General features: G+C 34.1%; 3 protein-coding genes across 3 annotated transcripts; 1 reads left to right on the forward strand and 2 right to left on the reverse strand.

Annotated features, from left to right (window-relative positions):
- Positions 1 to 3,726: 3,726 nt before the first annotated feature.
- LOC127130376 (uncharacterized) lies at positions 3,727 to 6,167 on the forward strand. Its single transcript, XM_051059395.1, has 4 exons — positions 3,727 to 3,769; positions 3,817 to 5,160; positions 5,248 to 5,664; positions 5,713 to 6,167. Exons 1-4 carry the CDS (start codon positions 3,727 to 3,729, stop codon positions 6,165 to 6,167), a joined length of 2,259 nt encoding a protein of 752 aa, XP_050915352.1.
- A 10,101-nt stretch (positions 6,168 to 16,268) lies between these two features.
- LOC127130377 (uncharacterized) lies at positions 16,269 to 16,820 on the reverse strand. The gene has a single exon (XM_051059396.1). The coding sequence runs from the start codon at positions 16,818 to 16,820 to the stop codon at positions 16,269 to 16,271; it is 552 nt and encodes a 183-aa protein (XP_050915353.1).
- Positions 16,821 to 16,826: 6 nt separating this feature from the next.
- Positions 16,827 to 17,261, reverse strand: LOC127130378 (uncharacterized). Its single transcript, XM_051059397.1, has one exon. It carries the CDS (start codon positions 17,259 to 17,261, stop codon positions 16,827 to 16,829), a length of 435 nt encoding a protein of 144 aa, XP_050915354.1.
- Positions 17,262 to 17,823: the final 562 nt, after the last annotated feature.

The following is a 17,823-nucleotide window of genomic DNA, read 5'->3' on the forward strand; positions in this document are numbered from 1 at the left end:
AGCATGTGAGGAATCTTCTTGGCGCATGTGAACAAAGCACATGCAAGGGAAGAGGAGCCCTTGAGTTTGGCGCCTACATGTGATTTCTCACATGTAAGGAAGAGGCTTCATTCCTCTTGGCGCCTTAGTGTAGGGAAATTGGAAGGGGCGCCCTTCATAGTGGCGCCTAAGTGTTGTTTTGTGAAGAGGCGCCCAACCCTTTGGCGCCTCAGTTACTTTATGGCACCTAGGGAGTGGGCGCCTAGGTTGGAATCTTAGGGAACAAAGATCATAGATTCTTTGATTCCCTTGCGCTTGTGTATTCTTTTCAATCTTTTCTCTGTGTGCTGGATTCCTTCAACTGCATGCATGATCAAGTCTTAACAGACAATTACCAAGTTATCAATGCAACGACCAACTTACCAATGACCAACCTACCAATGACCAACCTATTTATGTTGTGCAGTTGAACAACTTAGCAATGCATTCAGTTTCAATTCCATTCAAACTATCTACATATTTAATATTTCAACACAATGTCTTCCACACAACATTACATGATCAGTGCACATGTCGAAGGTGAAATATTTGATCATCAGTTGTCCGGTTTTTGTTTTCGAAACACAGAGGTGACTCGGTTTACAATAAATCAACGATCAAACTTTTCACATCTGAAACAAAGAATAGAAAAGAAATTGTAGTGCAATAATATGGGTTAGATCATCTATAAAAATCCGATTTGGTTTGTAGAAAACCCGGTAAAATTTTATCAGAAGAAGATTAGAGTTGTATATATTACCACATCAACAACAGGAGTCTCAGTACATTGATCAGCCACAAGTGTTTTGTGAGACTGATGATGAACAAGCTGAGGTGAATGTTCCAGACGATGAAGAAGAGGAACCTGAGATCATGGTTGATTCGATGGTGAACGTTGAAGATGAAGAGGAGCCAATACCAACAAGTCATGTATATTTCCCACCCCAACACATAATAAGGTTAAATTTGGGTTCAAATGAACCTTCGGCAGATGTATGGTACAATCCTTACGTGCAAATGCAAGGATCTCTGAAACAAGGAGACATATTTCGCACAAAAGAGGAATGTGTAAAAGCCATTAAGAAATTCCACATGCAACTATCAGTAGATTTCAGAGTAGACAGAACTGACGCTTCGAGGTATAAAGTTTATTGTCCGAATGAGCACTGCCTTTTTAGGTTATCAGCTTCGTACCGGAAGAGGAGCGAGTCTTGGGAGATTGGATCAATGGGTCCAGATCACACATGCATGCTGACAAACCCAATGCAGGATCATCATAAATTAAGCTCTCAGCTAATATGCGATGAAATATTGTCTGTCATTGGCGATAATCCGTCGTTAAAGGTGAGTACAATAATCTCGCATATTAGGGCAGAGTACGAGTACACTCCATCATATAGGAAGGCAGGGATAGCTAGAACAAAAGTTGTTGAAAAAGTGTTTGGCAATTGGGAGGAATCTTACAAACAACTTCCAAAGTACCTGTTGGCTATAAAACACTATGCTCCCGGGACAATTTTCAAGATGGAAACATTGCCCGCATATACACCAGATGGTACGTGTGTTGTTGGAAATAGAATATTTCACTGTCTATTTTGGGCGTATCAACCGTGTACCATAGGTTTTTCTTTCTGTAAACCAATTATACAAATTGATGGTACATGGTTGTATGGAAAATACAAAGGAACGTTACTGATGGCAGTGGCACAAGATGGGAACAACAATACTTTTCCGATCGCCTTTGCCCTAGTTGAAGGGGAGACTGCTGAGGGATGGAGTTTTTTCCTAAGCAATCTCCGATTACACGTTGCACCTCAGCCTAACTTGTGTTTGATCTTTGATAGAAACCCCTCAATCATCAGTCCATATGATAACATTGACAATGGCTGGCAAAATCCTCCTTCGACGCATGTGTTTTATATTAGACCTGTTGCTCAGAATTTCATGCGGGAAATCAAAGATAAGACGTTGCGTAAGAAGGTTGTCAATGCAGGTTACGCATTATCAGAACCTTCTTTCAAACACTACCATGAGGAAATAAGATTGTGGAACGAAGATGCGGTTCGGTGGATCAATAGTGTTCCGTTGGAGAAGTGGACTAGGGCAATCGACAACGGTCAGCGTTGGGGCCACATGACAATAAATCTTGTGGAATCAATGAACTCTGTCTTCAAAGGCATCTGTAACCTACCAATAATCGCTTTGGTGCAAGCTACATATTTCAGGCTAGGGGTGTTGTTTGAAACCAGATGCTCAAAATGGAGTTCAGTGTTGCAATCTGGACAGTTGTTCAGTGATGCTTCAATGAAATTCATCGACATGAAGCTGCCAAAGCAAACACACACGTGGTTACGATATTTGACCGAACTAAATGTTGGTTTAGTGTTGTCGAGTCCATGGATCACAATGAGGGAATGCCGATGGGACAATACAGAGTCGAACTAGATAGAGGTTGGTGCGACTGCGGAAGGTTCCAATCCTTTTGTCCCCCCTGCTCCCATGTCATTGCGGCGTGCTCAAAAGTTCGAAGGGATCCATCCTACTTGCTATCTAAAGTTTACAAAGTCGTCAGCCTTTCAAATGTTTATAAAATTAGTTTTTTGGTAGTGGCAAAAGAGGATTATTGGCCAGAATATCAAGGGGGCATCGTCTGGCACAACGAAGTTATGCGAAGGAAGAAAAAGGGTCACCCTAACAGCACCCGGATTCGAACCGAAATGGATACGGCGAACAAAATGGTTAGACTATGTAGTTCATGCCGTCAACCAGGTCACAATCGTAATAACTGTCCTAGTGTTGGAACGAGCACAACCAGATAAATTCAGATGTACCTCTGTTGCTATATATGGAAAACTAAATTTATTTTAAAGTACCTCTGTTGCAATATATGGAAAACTAAATTTACTTCATAGTAGACGTCTGTGACGAAAAGACAGTTGTTCATAAAAAATAACACAAACAATTAAAACAACTAGAATACAAAAACTATGCGATTACAACCATCAAAACAATTTTGAACATGTAATGCATCATCCTACGAGCGTCTTGGTCGGTCTTAATATCCACTCATTCGCACACTTCTCCGTGTTGGTTGAACGTGAACACAAGCCATTGTATTCTTCTAATCCGTTCACCCTCTCCAATTTCTCCCTCTAACCAACTGTACAACATCCGATTAAGACGTTCAAACGTATCTGTGTTCCAAAGTCGAACCTGTATCGGAGCCGCAACGGCAGAAAATATTACATCAGCATTTCGTTTCTGAAAATAATTGTATGCAAGGTGTGGTATTTATAGAGACGGAACATCTATTCGACAAAACACGTGGGCGCCAGTTGAATTGGCGCCCACCATACAAAACACACTCAGGCTCCAGAGGCATTGGCGCCTCCTCATGAGGGCCAATGCAGGCGCCACAAGCATTGGCGCCTCCTCATGAGGCCCAATGCATGTGCGTCAATGCTTCTGGCGCCTCCTCTTACTGGTATGGGGGTGTGCCAATTCATCTGGCGCATCCTCTACCAAACTTGGTTTTTTTGGTTTTTTTTTTGAAAAATTGGTTATTTTCGAAAAAAATTGAAAAATTTGGTTATTTTGAAAAAAAATTCTAATAATTTAATGTGTAGGGATACAATTTCACAAAATGATTATTAGTAGATCATCAGCAGACATAAAAGAAATAGTGAGATATTCCAGGTTTTTTATACTATGCCTCCTAAGAATAGGAAGTATGAATGTGGAAATGATAAGCGTAAGAAAAAGAAAAAGAAATTAAAGAGTTAATTCAATCTCAAGTAGGAGCTCTTGATAAATTTTTAATCAAAGAACCACAAGTTTCAAATGAAAGTCATTATGTTGATAATATTGATGTTGAATTTCTTGATAATGTGCCCATTGAAAATGATAATCTTGATAGTGTGCCTTTTGAAAGTGATAATCTTGATATTGTGCCCATTGAAAATGATAATCTTGATAGTGTGCCCATTGTTGATGAAGTTAATAATGATGATGTTGATAATCTTGAAGAAATTAATAATGATGATGATAATGTTGATTATGATATATTTGATCCAAGAAATTGGGATCGTCTTCAACCTAAAATGGTTGATTTATTAGTTGTGAAAGGTCATAAAAGCGATAATTCTATTGTGAAGGGTCCTAGAGATAGTTTGAATAGACGCTTTACGACTAATTTGTATAGTAGAGCTTTAGCAAATGGAGAGATGTGTGATAGAGATTGGCTTATTTATTCGAAAGAGCTTGATAGATTATTTTGTTTTTGCTGTAAAGTTTTTAAAAATGGGATTTGCAGGGGACAATTAGCAAATGAGGGTTATAGTGATTGGGTACATGTTGGTACAAGAATTAAAGAGAACGAGTTAGGTATGGAACATGTTAAAAATATGACTATTTGGTATGAGTATCATCAAAGGCTGCAAAAATTTCAAACTATTGATAAAGCGACTCAAAAATTAATTGAGAAAGAAAAGGATCACAGGAAAAATGTTTTAAAAAGAGTTATTTCAATAGTGAAGTTTCTTGCTAAACATAATTTGGCCTTTCGTGGTTCTAAGGAGAAATTGTATAAAGATAGCAATATCAATTTTTGGGGTTTGATTGAAATGTTAGCTGAATTTGACCCAATCATCCAAGAACATGTTAGACGTGTTGTAACTCAAAAAGTTCACATTCATCATCTTGGGCATAAAATACAAAATGAGTTGATTTCATTGCTTGGTTCTGCGATTAAAATTGAAATCATTAGAAAAATTAAACAGGAAAAGTATTTCTCAATGATACTTGATTGTACTTCTGATATTAGTCACCAAGAGCAGATGTCTTTGATAATAAGATATGTGGATATTTCTTCAGCTTCTGTTAGTATTGAGGAATCATTTTTAGGATTTTTGAATGTGAATGATACAACTGGTCAAGGGCTTTTTGATGTTTTACAAAATGAATTGAAAGAACTTGGTCTCGACCTATTTGATGTGAGAGGACAAGGTTATGATAATGGGTCAAATATGCAAGGAAAACATCAAGGTGTACAAAAGAGATTTTTAGACATGAATCCGAGAGCCTTTTATACTCCTTGTGGTTGTCATAGTCTTAATTTGACATTGTGTGATATGACTAACTCTTGTAATAAAGCTAGGAATTTTTTTGGAGTTATTCAACGCATTTATACAATTTTTATCAATTCTACTAAGAGATGAATTTTTTTGAAAGATAATGTAAAAGGGTTGACACCAAAATCATTGTCATCCACTCGTTGGGAGAGTCGTGTAGAAAGTGTCAAAGCTATAAGAACTCAAATGTTAGATTTTACAGAAGCTTTACTTGAAGTGTCAGAAAATGATCTTGATTCTAAAATACAAAATGAAGCTAAATCCTTAGCAACAAATGAGCTTGGTGATTTTGAGTTTTTGATGGCCATAATTATTTGGTTTGAAATATTATTTGCAATTAATTCTGTTAGCAAGCTTTTACAGGAAAAAGATATGCTTATTGATGTTGCTATGAAAAACATAAAGGGGTTGATTTCATATTTTGAGGAATATAGAGAAACATGTTTTTATAAGGTATTGGTTAACACTAAGGAAATTGCGGTGGAATTGAATATTGCCACAATATTTCCTCAAAGGCGTATAATTAAAAAAAAAAGATAATTTGATGAGAATTTGAATATTTCAGAAGTCGAGCTATCAGAAGAAGAATCTTTCAGAGTTAATTATATTCTCTACCTTGTTGATCAAGTTGTTGTTTCTCTTAATAAGAGATTTGAGCAATACCAAGAGTATGAAAGTATTTTTGGTTTTTTGTTTACTTCTCACAAGTTACAATCATTGGATGATGCAACTTTGAAGTCTTGTTGTAGTAACTTTGTACAGGTATTGAAACATAATGAGCAATCTGATATTGACGGGAATGAATTTTTTGCAGAGTTGAAGTTACTAAGAGAAATGTTGCCTGAAGAAACCATAAGACTTATTGATATATTATTATTTTTGAAAGGCTTGGATTGTTTTCCTAATACAGTTATTGCATATAGAATTTTATTGACTATTCCTGTAACAGTTGCTTCTGCAGAAAGAAGTTTTTCAAAATTGAAGTTGTTAAAGACTTACTTGCGGTCTACCATGTCATAGGTAAGGCTTAATGGATTGGCATTAATAGCAGTGGAAAATGATATTTTGGAGACATTAAAATATAAAGACTTGGTTAATGAATTTGCTTCAAAAAGTGTTCGTAGGAAGTCTCTTTTTAAATAGTTAGTTACTTTAAGTTATATGAAATGATGTTTATAGTTTAAACAATACTTTGAGGTTTTGGTACTTCATTTCTTTAATATATAATTTTATCTTTTTCTTGTCATTTTAATTATTAAAATTATATATTTTTTAAATTTAGACCTATTTTTAAAATTAGAACAGGGCCTCTAAATTGATTGGACCGACCCTGCTAATTACTATGTCTCTCAACATTATGGTTTTGAGGACCATGGAAATCTTGATTTTGTCTTTAAACTTAAACGAGCCCTCTATGGTCTCAAATAAGCTCCTAGAGCTTGGTATGAGTGCCTTAGTGGATTTTTCATAAAACAAGGATTTAATCGTGGTAATGTAAATACTAATTTGTTTATTAGACGTAAAGAAAAACATATTATTTTAGTTCAAATTTACACTGATGATAGTATATTTTGATATACTGATGAATCTCTTTGCAAGGAAGTTGCGAGTTTGATGGAAGTTCGAAATGTATTTCATGGGAAACCTTAGATAAAGCAAACTGAACTTGGCGCATTCATCAGCTAGACAAAATACTTCTTAGAACTCTTAAAGAAATTTGATATGAAGGATTCGAAAAGCATTTCAACTCTCATATCTTCAAATGTGATGATAGATGAAGATGAACAAGGTGTAGAAATCCATATTATAAAGTATAGAGGTACAATAAGATCTTTACTCTATTTAATCGGGATAGACCAGATATTATGTTTAGTGTATGTATGTGTGCTTGATTTCAGGCGTCACCTAGGGAATCATACTTTAAGATCGTAAAAAGAATGTATAGTCATCTTAACGGAACCTTGCATCACGGGCTTTGTTTCCTAAAGGTAGCGAATGTAGCTTAGTAGGTTTTTTATTCTTATTTTGTTGTTTAAAAGCTAGATAGGAAAAACACTAGTAGTACTTGTTATTTGTTTGGAAATTTTTTAGTTTCTTGTCATAGTAAGAAGTAGCATAAAGTTGATTTTTCTATGCTGAGGATGAATATGTAGCCACTAGTAACTATTGTGTATAATTTTTATGGCTCAAGCAACAATTATTGGATTATAATTTAAAACTCGATTGCATTCTGATCAAATGTGAAAACACTAACGCAATAACTCTTACTATGAATCTTGTGCTACATTCACGTACTAAACATATAGAAATTTTAAACCACTTCCTAAGGGATCATTTTGGAAGGGGCGGTGTTAATTTTAAATATGTGGATACGAAAAAAATCAATTAGCTGATAGTTTTACAAAATATTATCCATGAAACCTTTTCACAAGATATGTAGGGAATTAGGAATCTTGTATTCTTTGTGCTTTAAATAGATTTAGACTCCTATTTTCATTTGTTTGTCTATTTGTATTATGTTGTAAACTAACATTTCCCTGTAGCAAGTTACCCTTAAACCAACCCTATTGATATGATTCTACAACTTTTATCTTTAGCAATATCATCTTCGTATTTGGTTATATGTGTCTATTTGTTTACTTTTACATGCTACTTTTCATTTGATAATTTCTAAGTTGTTGCACTATTACAAAATAAACCTTTCATAACACCCATTTTACAATGACCTTCCTGTTAACTGTGGTAATAACTCTTTTTGGGTTTTTTTTTGGTATTTACTAAAAGATATTTCACTACAACGATAGTTAACAACCGTAGTGAAATTCACCTGGAGTGAAAGGATTCGAATCCCAGCACCAACAATTTTTCATTTCTCGTGACATAATGGGTTTGACCTTGTATATCACCAGGATTCTTATAATCAACCGTCGTGTAAGATGTAATCATTTCATCATGGTTCTTATTATCAACCATGGTGAAAGGTGTTACTTATTAATATATAAGCGAAAATATCTCTTGCTTCAATATATAACAATTGTCTCTCTCAAAAACAAAATCCTAACATCTCTTTCACCTGTCTCTTTCAAAACAAAACCTTAACATCTCTGTCATATGAAAACCCCAAACTTATGCAACAAACTCGTCTTACTTGAAGGATTATGTTTGTTACATCAAATCTTAGCAAATGGCTATCCTACAGGTTCGTCTTCATAATAGTTTATGTTTCAAAATCTGTTTATGTATTATTGTTTATATTTCAATATCTTATTTCATAATGTTTAAACTTTCTGCTTGTTTTGACTTATAGGTAGGGATGCTTATTTCAATAACGAGGATGAAGCTAAAGTGAGCACTGCAAACTTGTATGAAAGACCGGAATGACATCCATTTAAAATTAACACAAGTTTGCAACTCTTACTTCAGCATCATCGTCCTTTTATTGTGGATGTCAGAGCCGTCTCAAACGATTTAGAGGCCCTTTTCTAATTTTTAAAATTGATCCCTAATAAAAAACAATAGAATTTTTTAAAATGATTAGTCTTTTATTTTAGTAAATATTTAAGTGAGTCTTCACTTTGAATTGAATTATTTTATTATATTCTAAAGTTTCTTTCATTTGTGTCATCTCTGATCATTCCTCAATATCTTTTCCATATTTCTTTTTTTTTTCTTCTTTTATCTCTCTTGGTATTTTAAGATTTTACAAAGGTACACATACATTGCACCACTTCTTCAACTTCTACCTTTATTGATTTTCCATTATGGGTACTTCTCTTGTAAAGATCTAAGATCGACAATGTCTCCCCGATGATATATGTAATATTTCAATCCAAAAACATATATATATATATATATATATATATATATATATATATATATATATATATATATATATATTTAATTTTATCTAATCTATTTATTGTTGTTTTATATTTCTATCCAATTTTTATGCATTTTTTTTCTTCTATGATGGGTGAGTTCTTTTACACAATTGGATTAATATTTTAAAGTTTAAAAAATTGTATTAAGGGGTTTTGAGACACTATGGTAAAAAGCCTCAAAATTTTATAACAATTGATATAGTAGCATGAAGAAAATTGAATTAATTAAAAAAAGTTATAAAATTCAAGTTATTCAAAATATTTTAAACTTATTAATTTAATTTAGGCAAAATTACACCAAAGGTGTTTTAAGTTATTTTTGTGTAACAATTTATTCCTTTAAGTTTTTTTGGGTAACAACATGGTCCTTTAAGTTACCAAACGTGTGCACCGTTACCCTTTTTTAACAAAGTGAATATACTAATTGTGGATGCAATTATTTTGAGCGATATGAAACTGATAAAGTGCAATCAGAAATACAACAATTGCAAATTTCTAAATATTCACAATTTGAGGAAAAGAAGGTAGAAATCAATCAAAATGACTAAGTTGTTAAAAAAAATTTAAAGGATAAACATGTTACACAAAAATAACTTAAAGGACCTCTGATGTAATTTTGTCTTTAATTAATTATCCATACATTCATAAGACTTAATTAAAAATAATACTATTATTCAATTTTTTAAATATGTTATTATAACCAATTATTATGTGATATATCTTAGAATAAGAATTCAATAATAAATAATTTAGTCATATAATAAACCTTTAAATATTATCTAAAATTTATTTTAAAGAGAAAAAATTGGAAAGGTTAATGGATATTAATATCATGTACACAATAAAAACATTATAAACTAAAGAAGAGTGCTAGCTCACTTGGTTAAGTATAGGTTATAAACCCAGAATGAATAGGTTCAGTCATGAGCTTAAACATTTTTGGTATTTTATAAAAATTAAAAGGCTTAAATAGTCATTTGGTCCCTGTAAGTTGGCGTATTTTTCAATTTGCTCCTTGAATCTTTTTTTGTTTGGAAATAATCCCTGAATGTTAAATCTTTTTGGAAATAATCCCAGTTTCCTCTGTTACGTGAATCTCCCCAATTTCAACCTTTTTCACCTCAAATCAGTCTCAATTGCAACAGTCTAAATCGTCTCCAATTACACTAAAACAACATCAAACACATCCATCCAATTCTATTAGACATAAACACATCAAATTCACATGAATTGATCCCTAAGATTTACACATAGAATCACCCAAATTCATATCACAACTCAAGAAATCAATCACCTATCACATATGTGGATAAAGGATCGAGAAGTGAACCAGTTTTGTGGTAAAGAGGTTACCTTGGTGAAGGTAGCTTAGGGAAGACCAGCTAGTGGAAACGTGACTTGGGAGCCAGATGAGGGGGTCATATCCGACTTTATTACTTAAAAATATTTGAGGAAGAAAATTTTTTAAGTGAGAGAGAGTTGTAATACCCTATTTTTTATTAAATTATTTTAGTTAAGTTATTTGTGAACTCTTTGTGATTTATACGTGTTTTATTTAATTATTGTGTGTGAATAGATAAATAAGAGAGTAAGGGTGTATGACCTATAAATAAAGGTGTAGAGAATAATTGTAACTTGTTGGAGTTGATAGAAACTATTTAAAAATGATTGAGAATCTTGACAATTAGAATAAAAAGTATTTTAACTAAATTATTGTTGTGGTGAGAATCAAAGACCAAACTATTAGGTTAACTTGACTCACAAAACAAAATATCACCACCGAACTTTAATTTATCCAAGGGAAGGGGGAAAGATCAAATAACCCATAAATATGCAATGCAAAATAGTGAAATAAAGAGATTGAAGGTTCAGGGGTTTGTTATGAAAAGGGAAGGTACTAGCACCCTAATCATCTATAGTATCCTATAGGAACCTCTTGGGATATTTGTGTTTGATTATTTTTGTTTACCAAAGATTGGGGAGATGAGAAGAGAAGTGTGTTTTATTGCTTTTTGATTTGAAAAGACATAAAATCTTGTGTCTACAGACCAATGAAAGATCAAAATCCCGTAGTTCGGGGTACAAATAAAAAAAATGGTTTGTTTAGTTGATTTTAGAATAAGAGACAAGTTTTCATCTTAAGGAGAATACTCATCTAAGCCACCACAAATATGAGAAGATGAATCTTTGCATCATTATGAAGGAAGTGCTCCAACTTGGATATAGAACTAGGTAACATTCCCTGTGCAAAAAAGCACTTGGTCAATGTCAACATTCTGAGACCAAGTTGTTGTGATTTGAGCTTCCATATGATGCAAGTATTAGGATTTACTTGAACTTATCTACTACATGGTCTTGATACAACTGTTATTTGGGTCTTGTGTTTAATGCTTTATTCTGAGTTAATCAAGGAGTATTTCATCTGATACATGAGAAGACAAAAAAAGACTGCTAGCTATGAAATTTCTTGCTTGGATGTGGTCATCTTTATTTGATGCCTTGATCTTCATGATGTCTAAAATTGCTAATTGCTTGATGATTATTTCTTGAGTCAAAGTCCAAAGGGAAAGTGGGTTTTCTATATGACATTCTTGTCTGTTGGATTGCATCCCATTGGTTAGATCTTTCCAACTCTTAACTTTTAATTTTATGCTTAAAATTAGTCTCTTCATCTCCTCCCACTTCTTAAATTTCAAAATTCCTCCCCCTTTTAAAAACCTTATTTTCTTGTGATTTCAAAACTGAGACTTTATTGCAAATTAGAAACTTTGGCCTTATGCCATTGCATTTTTAAACTCTTTTCTTAATCAAAACTTGTAAATGAACTTAGCAATATTGACTTAAAATTTCAAAAGACAAAAAGAACTAACACTCATTCAAACTTTTGGGCCCTTTGTGCCATTTTTCATTTAAAACCTTTTGATTAAAAGCAATCCACTCATTCTGAAATTGTTACCACGAATTACGAGGTTTTGATCCCTCATTTTATGTTAGTACGTAGGCACAAGTCCGAAGGTCTTGTCTAACACGAAAATATAATCAATGAATTCTTTTCTTATCCCCACACTCTATTTTTCTCAAACATATTTTATACCAAAAACACATACACACATAAAAAAGGGCTCCCTAGGAGTATTTATGATACTTTGGATGCTAACACCTTCCCTCTGTGTAACCAACCCCTTTACCTGTAATCTCTGACATTTTATTAGTTTTGATTTTAAAACTTCTTATCTTTGGGTTTTGTTCGTACTTTTCCTTTTTCCTTTGGAAACAATAAAAGCACGGTGGCGACTCTGGTTTTATTGATGTTAAACTTATCCATAGTTTGATGGTCATGAATTTACCGTTATATACGCATTTGATCCATTCCGAGCTCTTTTTAAGGGGAATTTTTCACTTTGATAAGGGTTACAAAAATTAGAGAGCAAAGCACGATTTTGAGAGCATCAAGGGTGATTCTTAGGGCATTGAAAACCATTGGAAGCCATTACTTCAAGGGAATTCATATGCTATTTTCATCTATCAATTGTGATATTGTAATATGAATTATGAGTAGTTAAGCTCCTTTAGGTTGGTTTGTGTTATGATGAACCTATTTCAATATTGTTGGATAATATGTTGATTTGACTTTGTATGAACCTTTTAATTTATAATATTATGCAATTTTTTATTGTTCTTAATGCTTTTTATGTGAGATATTCTTTTAAATTGATTTTGGGCACATATGGAATAATGACCGCTTTTGTAATTTTGGTTAAACTCTTATTTACTTTTCGCATTGTAACTCAAAAACCCCCCATTTTACTAGTTTTTATTCATTTCACACATTTTGTCTTGTTAGAAAGCAATCCATATGGACTCGATATTTTTATTACTGCGACATTATTCGTACACTTGTCGATAAGTCATCTTCCATCAATCTCAAATCCAACTTTTGACCCTCTTTGGTTTCTGCCAGTACATCGCTAGTTAACTTCAACATACCCAGCTTCACGCTTCCTGGTGTGATATCACACACCAACCTTAGATCTCTAAATTGCTCCAACAATTCCAGCTCTTTTACCATTAGTGCCGACATATGCAAGGACTTCCTACTCAACGCATCTGCTACCATGTTAGCTTTTCATGGATGATAATTCAACTCAAAGTCATAATCCTTCAAATATTCTAGCCACCTTCTCTGCCTCGTATTCAGCTCCTTCTGATCAAACTGATATTTTAGACTCTTATGATCATTGAAACCTTCAAATCTCGGCCCATAAAGATAATGCCTCCAAACTTTAAGCACGAAAACCACTGTTGCTAATTCTAAATCACGGGTAGGATAATTCCTCTCATGAATCTTGAGTTGTCTAGAAGCATAGGCTACAACTTGGCCATTCTACATAAGCACGCCGCCTAAACCCATATTATATGCATCACAATATACCATAAAATATTCACTCGGGTCTGGAAAAATTAAGATTAACCCCGACATCAACTTATTCTTAAGCTCTTGGAATTTTTTTTTGCACTTGACATACCAAACATAAGTGTGTCCTTTCGGGTTAACTAGGTCAAAGAAAAGGCTAACCTCGACAATCCTTCGATGCACCTTCTATAGTAACCGATCAAACCTAGAAAACTTCTGATCTCGTAAACTGACTTAGGAAATTCCCACTGTAATATTGGATCTACTTTAGACTGATCCGATGTTATACCACCACTGGAGATCACATGCCCAATGGAACTTACCTCTCTTAGCCAAAACTCATACTTGCATAGCTTGGCGTACAAATTATTATTCTGGAAGGTCTGCAACACAACTCTCATGTGTTTTGCATGTTATTCGTATGACTGGGAGTATACCAGAATCATCTATAAATACCAAGACAAAATCCTATTCATATACTCCATGAGTACTCCCAGAGCAGTAGACACATCGAAGGGCATAACCGAATACTCATAATGACCATAACGGGTTTTGAATGCAATCTTAGGTATATCCTTCGTCGTCACCATAATCTGATGGTAACCTGACCTTGGGTCAATGTTACTAAACACATGAGCTCCTACCAACTGATCCATGAGATCTTCAATCCACGGAAGAGGATATCATTTCTTAATAGTAACCTTATTTAACTACCAATAATCCATGCACAATCTCATGCTTCCATCTTTCTTCTTAACCAACAACACTGGCACTCCCCAAGGTGGTAGACTATGACTGACAAACTTTTTCTCTAACGGATCTTTCAGATGGTTCTTCAACTTACTCAACTCTAATGCATACATTATATGTGGTGCCATGGTTATAGGTCTAGTACCAGGTACTAAATCTATTTTGAATTCGACTTCGCGGTCGTGAGGCAAATCACCAATATCATTAAGGAAAACATCTAGGAACTCGTACAAAATAGGAAGATTAACAATCACAACTTCACTCTCTACTTTCAGGTAAGCGAACATCATGAGCACTTCAGCATCATGTTTCAAGGACATCTTTACTTGGTTGGCGGGTATAAATTGATGAAGCTGCAAGTGCACGACTGTGTGAAGCAATAAAAGATATTGAGCCACAGAGACCAATGGATTAAGTACCTAATTTTTCCCTATTGGTGTATATCTAGAAAAATAAAAAATATGGATTTTTTTTTTAAAAAGCTTAAAAGAAAAGCACTAAATTTAAAACAACTTATTTGAATAATCACTTAAATCTCAATTGGGGCAAGCAGGACCTGGGTTTATGGTTCTCACTCTAACACAATTGCACGATTCATATCACAACTATTATAAGAATTCTACATAAATTATAAAAAATAGATAAATACGAGTAATACCTGCTTTCGCCAGTGCATTGCCTTATCGACGATGAATAATCCATCTGCTTTCGCATGACCGAATTATTCTTTGATGATTTGTTACTTTTTCTCAGCTATATGTTTTCTCAAATTCATTCAAGCTCTTTCACTTTTTTGGACTCGGTTGTTTAAAAATTTGTGGTCTAGTATTGACACATATCCTTTCAGAATACGGTTGATACCTGAGAGCCACTTACTTTCGTAACAAAGTTGGAATGCATGAACTCATATTATAAAATAAGTTTAAACTAAAATTCTAGCAATCGATAGTGACATATCATACAAGAGATCATAAGATAATCCCCATAACCCATAGTCCTTAATGAACTACCCACTCATGGTAAGGGCAAACAAAACCAAATCGGTATTGATTATCAATTTCATATCAAACAGTTATAATAAATGAACAATGGAAGAAGAATGAATAATAAAACCTAAATTCAGATTAATTTTTTATCCTCAATTTTTCCCTTGGAGACTTGAGTTATAGAGAAAAAGAAAATAGAAAATATATAGAAACTTTCTGGAATAAAATTTGGATCCTCAAACTCACAACAGGCTATGAGTTTCATAGAAAAAGTAAAATTGCACAAAATCCTTGGTTTAATCATTATTCAATAAGATTTATATCATATCAAATATTGCATAAGATCCACAATAAAAGATAATTGATCCAAATAAGGAAATAAAACAAATCTTTCTCGCCCTCCAGCTACGGCCCGTAGCAACTGCTACGGGTGGCCGTAGTAGGTCACTAACTTTTGTAATGGGAAGTGTAACAAGGGGAACCCTAGGGTGCATTGTTGCTACAGGTGGTTGTAACATCCCTCTGGTTTTACTATGGAGAAAACTTGTCTTTTGTTAACTTTCCTTGTTTTGCTTGATTTTGATCCTTCTTGGTCTTGGATACTCATTAGGACTTGAAATTATCAAGAACGTATAAACAAAAGCATAAAACATGGTAATTGGAAGTAAACCGAACAAAATACGCTAAAATACTAAGATAAAATGACTATAAATAATGACGCGAATACCACTTATTATAAACCCTGAATCTTTACTCTCCCCTAACTCCGGAAAAAGCACGGTCTTATCAAACAATTTATGTGAACATGGTTGAACTCCAACTAGTTCATTCCTAGAATAACAACTAGTTGACTTAGGGGTAAACAAATTAAGTCAACTTGAAAATCATTACCATAAATGGATAGAGGACAATTCAAACAACCCAACAAAGTGGTCACAAAACCATTGGTTGGAGTATCAATGACCATATTACCTTTCATAGGAGACACTACCAGATTTAACTTGATAACACAATAATTTGATACAAATAAATATGTTGCACCTATATTAATGATATAAATCAAAGGGATACCATTTACGAAACGCGTACCTCAAATCAAATTATCTGATCTTGAGACTTCAACACCACTAAGAGCAAAGACTTTCCCCTTGGCCTGGACATTCTGACCTACACCTGGTTCTTTCTTCGGTTTCTCATAATAGGTATTTATATGACCCTGCTCTCCATAATTTGGAGTGGTATTGTTGCACTCTGGAACACGATGACCTAGCTTACCATAGTTTCCACATCTTAGAGGAAACATAGCATCTCCCCCACTAATTTCATTTTCGATTGCAGCTTTCTGATTTCCTTTGGCCCCTGGGTTTGAATACGGCTTGCGGTGATTCTGATTAGAAAACTTCTTCTCATTCACACTCTTATAGTAAGTATATCTTGCTCTGATATCTTCATCATAGATCCTGCACTTATTAACCAACACTGAGAAACGACAAATCTCATGATATCCAATAAACTCCTTGATCTCTGGACGCAACCCATTTTCAAACTTTACACACTTGGAACCTTCAGCATCTAAACAATTATAGTATGGACAATATCTAGATAGAACCTCAAACTTGGTTTCATAGTAAACCACGAACATGTTACCCTACTTCAGCTCCAAGAACTCAATCTCCTTACCGTTACGAACATCGTCTGGAAAATACTTGTCCAAAAACTCATTCTTAAAATTATTCCAACTAATAGTAGTGCCAACATATTCCATTCTTTGGTGGGTATTCTCCCACCAGTACTTAGCTTCCTTAGACAACATATGAGGACCAAATAACACTTTTTGAGCATTGGTGCATGCCATGACTCTGAAAATCTTCTCAATTTCCTGAACCCATGTATGGGCACCTTCAGGATCATACCTTCCCTTGAACGTAGGCAAATTATTATTTTGGTATTTTCCCAGTCCATGAAACTCACCAGCTCCTTCATTCGGATTCTGATTAGCTTGCAAAGCTTTATTGGCTTGAGCCATCACGTGAGTCATTGCCTCAAGAGCATCATCAATCACACGGTCGTTTATGCCATCCATTTCTTCATGTACATGCAACCATAAACAAGTTAACTAGTTGTATTAGTAAAGTAAATGGTAGCTACGTGAAAAAATAACATTAACATGGTTAACACCCATGTTGTGCACAAAGGTACAATAAGTTCTTAACACATAAGGCTAAATGGACCGACCTACTCTGGTACCAACTAGGTAACACCCTAAATCCCAAATATAATTTATAAAACATTGCAAAAAATATGAAGATAAAAACAAGGGTGTCACATTGGTAAAACATTCAAACTGTCATTCCAACAGACACGCCAAATCAGCCAACAAGGTCATATTGTGGTAATTACAAAGAAGGCTATATAGTTTCAAAGGGAACTAGGCAGATGAACTTCCACATGTTCTATGGGCTTACTGTAATACACCACATTCTTCCAATAAGGAACCCTTATTTCTACTTACCTATGGATTTAGAGCAATAATTCTTATGGAAATGAGATAAATTAGTGGGATAATTTCTCGCTGGACCACTAGAGAATTCAATGAAGAAGACTCTAGGGAAGAGTTATATATCTTAGAAGTGCGATTAGTTTGG

This window comes from Lathyrus oleraceus, chromosome 3 (genome assembly GCF_024323335.1).
Source record: "Lathyrus oleraceus cultivar Zhongwan6 chromosome 3, CAAS_Psat_ZW6_1.0, whole genome shotgun sequence".
NCBI lineage: Eukaryota > Viridiplantae > Streptophyta > Magnoliopsida > Fabales > Fabaceae > Lathyrus > Lathyrus oleraceus.

Bases quoted from the DNA above. Each gene is read 5' to 3' on its own strand.
- LOC127130376 (XM_051059395.1), top strand. From the start codon at position 3,727: ATGCCTCCTAAGAATAGGAAGTATGAATGTGGAAATGATAAGC. The intron at 5,161-5,247 runs GTAATAAAGCTA...TTTTTTTGAAAG, and splicing joins GTGTGATATGACTAACTCTT to ATAATGTAAAAGGGTTGACA. The intron at 5,665-5,712 runs GTATAATTAAAA...TGAATATTTCAG, and splicing joins CACAATATTTCCTCAAAGGC to AAGTCGAGCTATCAGAAGAA.
- LOC127130377 (XM_051059396.1), bottom strand. From the start codon at position 16,820: ATGTTCGTGGTTTACTATGAAACCAAGTTTGAGGTTCTATCTAGATAT.
- LOC127130378 (XM_051059397.1), bottom strand. From the start codon at position 17,261: ATGGATGGCATAAACGACCGTGTGATTGATGATGCTCTTGAGGCAATG.